The sequence below is a fragment of the Petaurus breviceps genome, unplaced genomic scaffold (assembly GCF_028583685.1).
Source record: "Petaurus breviceps papuanus isolate PSGF00001 unplaced genomic scaffold, PetGlider_PUasm1.0 90822, whole genome shotgun sequence".
Taxonomy (NCBI): Eukaryota; Metazoa; Chordata; class Mammalia; order Diprotodontia; family Petauridae; genus Petaurus; species Petaurus breviceps.
In genome coordinates this window covers 23,853,188-23,862,377 of record NW_027187351.1, presented here as the reverse complement: position 1 = coordinate 23,862,377, position 9,190 = coordinate 23,853,188, and the positions used below count along the sequence as shown (strand labels likewise).

At 35.0% G+C, this 9,190-nt stretch overlaps 1 protein-coding gene across 3 annotated transcripts in view; it reads right to left on the bottom strand.

Annotated features, from left to right (window-relative positions):
• ADGRB3 (adhesion G protein-coupled receptor B3) overlaps positions 1-9,190 on the bottom strand; it is a 923,661-nt gene that overhangs the window by 62,352 nt on the left and 852,119 nt on the right. For all 3 annotated transcript variants that reach the window (XM_069070720.1, XM_069070722.1, XM_069070721.1), the window contains 2 exons: positions 6,792-6,890; positions 6,303-6,474 (listed from right to left, as the gene is read on the bottom strand). In XM_069070720.1, the coding sequence (XP_068926821.1) occupies positions 6,303-6,474; positions 6,792-6,890 (271 nt within the window). The remainder of the gene's footprint in view (positions 1-6,302; positions 6,475-6,791; positions 6,891-9,190) is intronic.

Genomic DNA, 9,190 nt, shown 5'->3' with positions numbered 1-9,190 from the left:
TGTGTGTGTGTGTGTGTGTGTGTGTGTGTGTGTGTGTGTGTGTGTGTTGTGTCTGAGGCTGGAACCAAACTTGGTTCCTCCTGACTCTGGGGCTGGTGCCTTAGTCACTGAGCCACCTAGCCACCCCAATAAGTCTTTATTAAGAACTTTCTATGTGCCTGGCATTGTGCTATCTGGTGATATAGAGAAAGGCCAAAAAAATTCTTGCCCTCAAGGAGCTTACAATCTAATTTTCTGCTTTAGAAATTATTTTGGGTTTGGGGTGGGGTGATTTGTGCCTGTGATTTGATAAGAGCCAGAGACTCCCAGTATAAATACTCCTTTCACTGACGGAGATCAGAAACATCTGTCTTTCTCAGAGCTGCCTGCATTTGCAAGAGGTTAAGAACCATGCCCATGGTCACTCAGTTGTTATGTATCAGAGGCAGAACTTGAATACTTACTCTACTCTGTGAACCATATTGCCTCTCTTAGGAGACAATATGCACATGAATATATGTATTTGGATGTGTGCTAGTATCTGGTCTCCCTAGTTACTTATCAGGTCCTTCTCTTCTCCAACGGTAGCTTAGATCTCTTTTGTATTATATACATATATACAAATATATATATATATACTATGTGGACATGCATGTTGTTTCCTGTTGTAAGTTCCTTGAGGGCAAGGAATGATTCATTTTTCTTTATATACCTAGCACCTATCATAGTACCTGACCTATAGTAGGTGCTAAATTAATGCTTGTATCTACAAAGATAACATTTTGGCCTGGTGCATTCTTAGCTTTTTTACATGCAAAGAGGTCTCTGAACCTGATATCCCATTGTCTTTACAGCAGAACTGCCAACAACAAAGGCTACTTTCCTCACATGGAAATTATGAAATTATCTACTTAAGCATTCACTTTCCTTCTGTCTTTCATTTAGCAAAAGGACTTTACAGTGGCTTAGTCTGTATCACAATCTTATTTCCCTTCCCCTTCTGAAATCAAATTGCAAGATTGTCTCTGAGCCAGACACAGAGAGAGAGATGGATGTGCTGAACGTGCGGCTACCAAGGAAGGTGTTTCCTAGCAACAGTAACCACTGTTCAGGCTTCATAATTCTTCTCTGGCTTGTGTTCCCCTAGCAATTTAGAAGAAGAGGAAGTAAATAGCATATGCAGAATACATACTTAATCTTAATGGATTCTAATTAATAAATGTGAAGAAAAATGAGAAAACGTGTCCATTTCTCCTTGGAACTCCAGGGTTATTTCATTTGATCCAAATTAACAACAGAGATTTGAGGTGAACAGTTGAAAGTATAGCAAAGTTGTAATAATTTGGACTGCTAATGAAAGTTTTTTTTCCTCTTTTTATCTTTTTCCTCCTCACAAATATCACTTAAACCTTATTTTTTGTCCTAAAGGGCATGAAGTAGATAATTTTAAAATAGATGAAACAAAGAAGTAGTTGTAATTTTAGCAAAGCCAAGTGATAAGGCATTTGAGAAAATGCCTTCTGAGGTAAACGATTAAAAAATAACTTTGTGAAAGTTGAAGTGTGAAGGAGTTCATAGGAAAATTGATGTCAATTTAGAAGAGACCATGGAGGTTATCTAGCTCAACCCCTTATTTTACAAATTAAGAAGCCAAGGCACAAAGAGGTATTAGGTCACATATACCTACCTTAATACCTTAAGTGGCAGAGTGGTGATATGAACCTAGGTCAGCTGATTCCAAATACAATTCTTTCCCCCAGCTTTTCCCTCTTGCCCCCTCTTTTGACCCTGGGCTGGCAAGACATCATCCTTGGCCACTTGATTGCTCAAAGGCTTAGATCACATGAAAATTATCAGGACCACCAGCTCTTATCATTTGCCCTGCCACTGAATCTTAAGGTCTTCCTACACCAAACACTGTTGCCTGACCTCTTGATATAAAACATAAGGACCTTGGACCTTGTCATGTATCCTTAGGATTTCCATCTTCCCACACCTCTAGTTTCCAGATTTTGTAGGTAAGAAACTGAAGCCCAGAATGATTAATTTAGCAGCTGAAGTTGACAGAGAGTAATAAAATATTGATTTGAAACTAGGTCTCTTGACTCCAAAAATGTGAATGACTACTTTACACTACAGAAAATTCTCATGTAAACATTATAACTGGACTGGCAGAGACAAAGCTATTGGTATATTCTCCCTCTATCTTTTTCCCTTATATGCAAATAATGCTAGGCTTCAGATTTGTGAAAACATAGCTACCTCTCAAAGAAATTATGCCCTACTCACAGCATCACTGTTAAAATGCCAGCATTACAGTATTTAATTTCTTTTTTCTCTTTTATTCTACAGGCTACATTCCTCCTACATGAACACCCACTTTCTTCACAGGAAAACTAGAGAAATTAATGTGCATAGAGTATTTTAAAACATTATAGGGGAAAATAATTTAAAGGAAAAATAAAAGAAACAGACAGAAAAGTTGTTAGCATATGGGCACGTTTTTTACAATACATGTTAAGAGCCACAATGAAACTGAAGATCATTTTTGCTATACACATTTCTTACCCCAAATCTCTATCCATCTAAAAGGAAATATATGATGCAGTGTTTATATAAATAGAAAAATTTAAAGGGATCACACTAAAATATTAGTATGTTTTCTGAGTCATCCAGGAAAGGAAATGATATAAGCGGGAAATTAGTAAATAGAGAACTCATTTGTCTCTGGGATCTCCTGTAGGATTCAAGTTTGACTACTATAGGAAAAGTTCATATCACAAGACCCAATTATCTTCAGTTATGATATTAGTAGAATCTGTTATTTGGGGAGGTGTGGGGTTCCTGTTATGGAAAGATATATTTATTCTCTTAGCAATGAATAATAACCTAAGCACAATGTAAACAAATGGTGTTGCTTGGAGTAAGGCAGCCTATAATATCCATCAACAGGCATGGTCTTTCTTGATCCTAACTATTAGTACTCTACCTTCTATACCATCTTGCATTTTACTACTTTACATATATTTGTACTTATTTGATTTATATTTATGCATATTTATATGTGAACTCTCTTCTCCAGTCAAATTAAACTCCTTGTGCAAGGAGTGTTTTCCCATTAGGTTGTGAGCTCACTGAGGACAGGGAGTATTTTTACCTTTGTACCTCTAAGGTACAAAGAGCCTGGCTCATAGTAGGCAATTAACGAATACTTCTTGACTTATGAGAAGGGATTATGTCTTTCATTGTCCCTGTACTCCTGATGCCTAATAGGTAATTAATAAATATTTATTTATTGGTTTGCACAGATAAAAATATAGAATATGTTCAAAGTAAACAACAAAAATTTCAGGTGAAGAGGATAACTAACAACTGGAAATTAAATTATTAATCCAATAATTGATTATTTTCTTTTAGCCCTTAAGTAATAAGATTTATTCATATTGAGTTTTGACGTAGATTCAACTTTAACTGAAATGAGGATTTATGATATAGAGAGATGACACACAACATTTTCATAATGATGTTACATGAGGAGGAGATATGTGCTTTGTCATTTTAGTGTCAGGATTGAAGGAAGTTTGGCATTCATGTTTTATAAGGAGATTTCTGACAAATTCCATGAAATTCCATTTTAAAAGTTATTATATATAAGAGACTGTCCCTGCTTTATTCTCCATTAATAGAGAAAAGATATTTACAGAATACCAAAGAGAGCAGAAACACTTTTTAGTGAATGAGTTGAATTTGTTGTTCAGTTCAACTCTTCGTGACCCCATTTGGGGTTTCCTTGGTAGAGTACTGGAGTGGTTTACAATTTCTTAGATGAGGAACTGAGACAAACAGGGTTAAGTGACTTGCCCAGGATCACACAACTGAAAAGCGTCTGAGGCCAGATTTGAACTCAGGAAGATGAATCTTCCTGACTTCAGGTCTGGTACTTTATCCATTATGATACTCAGCTGCTATTCTTGTAAGAAAACTGATATTGATTCCCATTTGAAATAAATAACTGTAGCATTTTAATAAAAGCAATTGAAATAAGCCTTTATCATTATTCCCAACTATCAAAAATAAGTTAAGGCTACCAAATGTCAGCAAAGCATTTAGGAAGACTGAAATATTTTCTTTGAAGAAAAAAGCAAATTATTTAGAAATGGAACTCTTCCTTTCTACTACTGCACTTAAAGTTTACAATTCAGTATATATCAACAAATATTCAAATGCTTATTATGTATAGGATGTATTAAAATTATAGGTATACTACATGTATAAAACCTCTTTTTTATCTATGTAAAATGCCCTAGTGAGGCAGAAACTTAGCAAGACATTCATTACTTCTGAACAGTAATTACAATATTAAACACATCAAAATCTCTGGTAAATACAGTTTGGACAGAACAGAAATTGCCTTGAATTTCATTTTTGTCTTTCTAGGATCATTTGATTTAGAGTATTTAGAGTTGGAAGGGGTCAAACCACTCATCTTGCTCATGAAGAAACTGAGGCTCAAAGAGACTCTTTGTGACTCTAGGTCACAAAGTTAAAAGTAGCAGAGCTAGGACTGAAATCCAAGTTCTCAGATCTCAGGTCCACTGTCAGCTTCTAGCACAGTACCTGGAATCTGAGAGGCATGCTGGACTGACTTAAATTGTTGGATAATTATTATCCAAGGTCTGGAAAGAAGCAGTATGAAATAGTGCTGGATTTGAAGTAGGGAAAGTCTTGGGATGAAGTCTAGCTTCTGATAGGTATGTGATCATGGACAAGCCAGTTAACTTTTTTTGAACCTTAGTTTTATAATTTTTAAAATGAAGTTAGTGGAATCCTACAGGGTTTATTTGAGGTTCAAACAAGATTATAGACAAAGAATGTTTTGGAAACCTTAGAGCATTATCAAAATGCCAGTGAAAAACTCTTATTATCACCACCCTCATCTTTAAAGAAGTTACCCTTTGGTAGTAACAACAGTAAAAAGCAACAACAACAAACAAGCCGCAATAATAATAATTGATATTTGGTAGCTTCTTCAGCCTGAAGCTCTGTGTGGTAATTTGTTGGTGATGCTGGAATACTCAGTCTTTGAAGCTGCAACTTTAATTAGGTTTTTTAAAATCATGAAATTACCTCTTTAGGAATATAAAGAAATGTTCAATTTGAATCCATTGCTTGCTGTCATACAAGAGACTTGCAGGCAATAAATACACACAGGAGGTTGACATCTGTAAGCTACATAAGGGGCTGGCAATTTCCTCAAAAGAGATTTGACCGAGTAAGGGCTAATAGTTATGTTTATGGAAGACCACAAATGTGTGCATTTATGTATATGCACATATTTAAATCTCTAATGGACAAGGTGAATGTTGCGATATGACAAGATAGAACAGTCTCTTTAAATCCTCAACATGGAACCAAGTCTTATGGGTTCTCAGTGTTCCTGTCTCCACTCATCCCCAGGGCAAACATTAAAATGACTCATAAAATAACCTTCTAAATAGCATGTTAGTGTTTGCAGGCTCTCAGAACTCTTTTCACACAGGTTGGAAAATAGTATTTCGTCACTAAACAAATCAAGTCTAAAATAAATCACAGTTCTGGGGACATCTGGTGAAGTTCAGTGGCTGTGATGGTGAAGGATAGCATGTTTCTTCACTCATTCCTGGTAATAAACTTCAAACATTACCTGAAGGAGTTCTGCCATCTTCGATCCCCAGCTGCCATGGACAAATACTGTCAATCATGGCAAACTGAGCACACCTATTTATTTGCTAAGTATAAACATCCATATCAAAACTAGTAACCTTTTTTATACACTAGTGACCTTTCCTACAATATAATAAAGAGCCAAAAGAACTACTTATTACTCTTCAATATTTTTCTGTTTAAAATGAGATCATTTAAAATATAGATGAGAGGACGGGGTATGAACTGTCTTTAGAAGCCTGATTTAAACAGATGAGGAGTTCCCATTTCTTTTGTTGCCTTAATCCAACTGTATCTCCTTGCCCTCTCATCCACCATTCTCCTGTGTAGATATATGATCTTTCAATCTGGTTTCATAGTCTTTCATCCCTATCTTTTGGTACCTGGAGGTTTTTCTTTTCTGTGGGCAGACCCCATCTATTTGAAACTCTCTCTTCCTGAATAATAGTAGTATTTTAAAATAATTTCTGAAAGCTGGATTTGGGCTTCTGAGTGCTTGATTCTCTAGATAACTGGTTTTACCCTAAAGAACTTAATATCAAAAGGGAAAGATCACACAGATTAAGAAGTCTGAACCCTTCCCAATCCATTTCCCTTTTTCCCAAGGTTAAACTATTTACCTCTCTTCGAAGAATGCAGTGGACCATGACAATAACAAAGCCTTGTAATGAATCAAATACTGCGAAAAGTATCTGAAAGAGGATAGATCTTTTGTCTGTCATGGCCAGAACAGCAGACATCCATGTCAGAGCCAGGAGAGGCAACACGACACAGGAGCTCCAAAGAGATGCCCTATTCAGAGACAGAGAAAACCACATGACGTAATGCTGTGTGCCAGTCCTCCAAAGAAACCAAACCCACCGCTAAACCAGGCATCTTTACAGGTGGCAACAAGACCATTAACATGGAAACCATAAAGTTTATAACATTCTAGTATTTTATTTTCTATACAGAATATCCCATGGTAGTTATAAAGGCTGTTGCCAATTATAAATATTTAAGCATGTTCAGAGCTATAGTATTAGCAAACACAATTTTCATCATAGCATTTTTTTTCACATGCACTGTATAAGATTTGTAACAAGAAGATGTAAATGATTAGGACTAACATGGCATTACTGGCGGTGGTGGCTGACAAAGCTGTTGTTGAAACTACTCCACACTTGGCACATTTGAGCGTCAAACCGCTATGAGGCTCACTCATCTGACTGCAAACAAACAGAACACCCACAAAAAGAACAAAATATTGAATTTTCACCAAAAAAAACGTTGCTACTGCAAGTTAGCTTTTAAATACGATTTCATGCAGAAAAATAAGAGTACTTATCAAAGATGAATGAAATGTGCTAGGCTGTTGTAAAGCTGCATTTGTACTACACATTTTTTTAAATTTAACTTTTAACATTTTGGGCCTTCATTCCATGCAAAGCATATTTTCATCATTTATACTATTAATGGCCATTGTGCCTAAAGATCAAAGTTGCTGAATACACTAAGCTAAACATAAGCATATGCTAGTGTAGACATACAATGAAATCCCTTTATTCAGACCAGTGTTCCTATCTTCAGGAAAAGTATTTACATTTATCTGAGAATGAAGCATGTGTGAATACTTTTATGAGATGGGAAATATCTAACATCTTAAAAGTTATTAAAGCAAGCAGAAATATGCAAAAATATCTTCTACTTCTTTCTTAATGTATTATTTACTTCCCTCCCCACAATGGATTTATATGTTTAAATTTCTTGTTAGCTTAAATTTTTGTTCATGTTTTAGTATGGTCTGAATATAGGGGCTGAAATGTATGAAATACAGTGAATTATTAATTGGGGATAAAAAGATGATAGACTTCTGCTTTAATAAAACACAGTAGGCAAGCATTAAGTTCAAAATATTCATTTCCGAACATTTTGTTGAAAACTCTAGATAGATAGCTAAGATTTTTTCAGATTAGCTTGGAATTCAGCTAACTTACAGTCCACTGCATCATGTGATCAACTCCATACTACAAGGAAAATGTTACACATATACTCTTGGGGGAACAGGTCTCTTGAAAATAAATATACACCTTTATATGTTATGATAAAATACTTTCGTGGCAAAACCAAGAAGAAAGCTTTGGACCAAAGTATTTCCAATGATATTTTCTGCTTTCCAATTCTAAATTCAGATTATATATGAAATAATAATTTTTCCTATCTTTTTCTTAACTGTAAGGTTACAGAACAATTTTCTAGCTAGGTATGTATACCTTTTTATATGATAGTAACTTAGTTCTGCCTCATCACATTTTGGAATGTATACTTTGAAAATGTGGAAAAATAAATTAATTCAATTCAGGAATGTGAAAAATAACAGGGATTTCCCAAATTAAAAAAATAATATAAGTGAGCCTATATGCAAACAGTAGTATTATCTGATGAGGAGAAAACATAGACTGACTTGAATCACTTGCATTACTATGCCATTCCAAAAGGAATATCCCATTCCCTTCTTTCTACTCATTGAAAAAGGGTACTACATCTCTATGCAATTTGTTTCATGAAAGCCCTGACATATAATCTTATGTATTTTTAAAGCAAAATAGATTTTTTTAGGTGGATACAGCCGTTTCGCTTGTTTCAGCTTTTAAAGAGACAAAATACTGCTCTTCAAAATCTGTTTCCATACTAGGTTCTTTAAGACAAAGGTGCTGAATTTGTCTTTCTATTATCTCACAGACAATATGTCTCTTCATGGTTGAACATATACACTAATCTTTCCCTCTTTAGTAAAACTAATTTATCTATAGACCTTCAAAACATGGCCACTGGCCAAGGGTTACTAAATGTTAATTTTAAAAGCATGGCATAAGTTTCTTAGCTTCCTATAATAAAAGATAATTTAATTGAAATCTCATTTTGCCTTGTGCCAATACTCTGAGTATATTTTTATGCTGCCTTCTTGTCTCATTGGCATCTCCAAAAAGAAATACTGATGAGGGCCATAATAACCCTCTAGTCCATTTTTTTTTGCCCAAAAAACCTTTTTAGGATTAGTCTGATTTCATATTTTTCTAGAAACAAAGCTTATAATAGGACTTAAAGAGCTTGACTCTTTGAAGTATTTGATATAGATGGAACACAATGTACATAAAATAATATAAAATATGATTATTGACTAGGCAACATACTGGAATGAAAAGAGCACTGGATTTGGAGTTAGAAAACCCTGATTGTACAATTTATTTCTCATGTGATCTTGTACAAATCATTTAGCTTCCTTGGACCTCAGTTTCCTGGTCTGTGAAATAAGGATTTTGGACTAGATGGTCTTTAAGATTCCCTCAGGCACTAAATCTATGGTTCTACATTTGTCTTAAGTCAAGGATAATCCTAAGCAATGGCACCTGGGACAAAATGACCTGAGATACCTTTAGCATTTTAATTCTAACCCAAATTCTATAAGTAAGTGAGATGGGGAGAAGGGAGTTTCATGATGGAGATATTCTTCTTACAACTTATATAT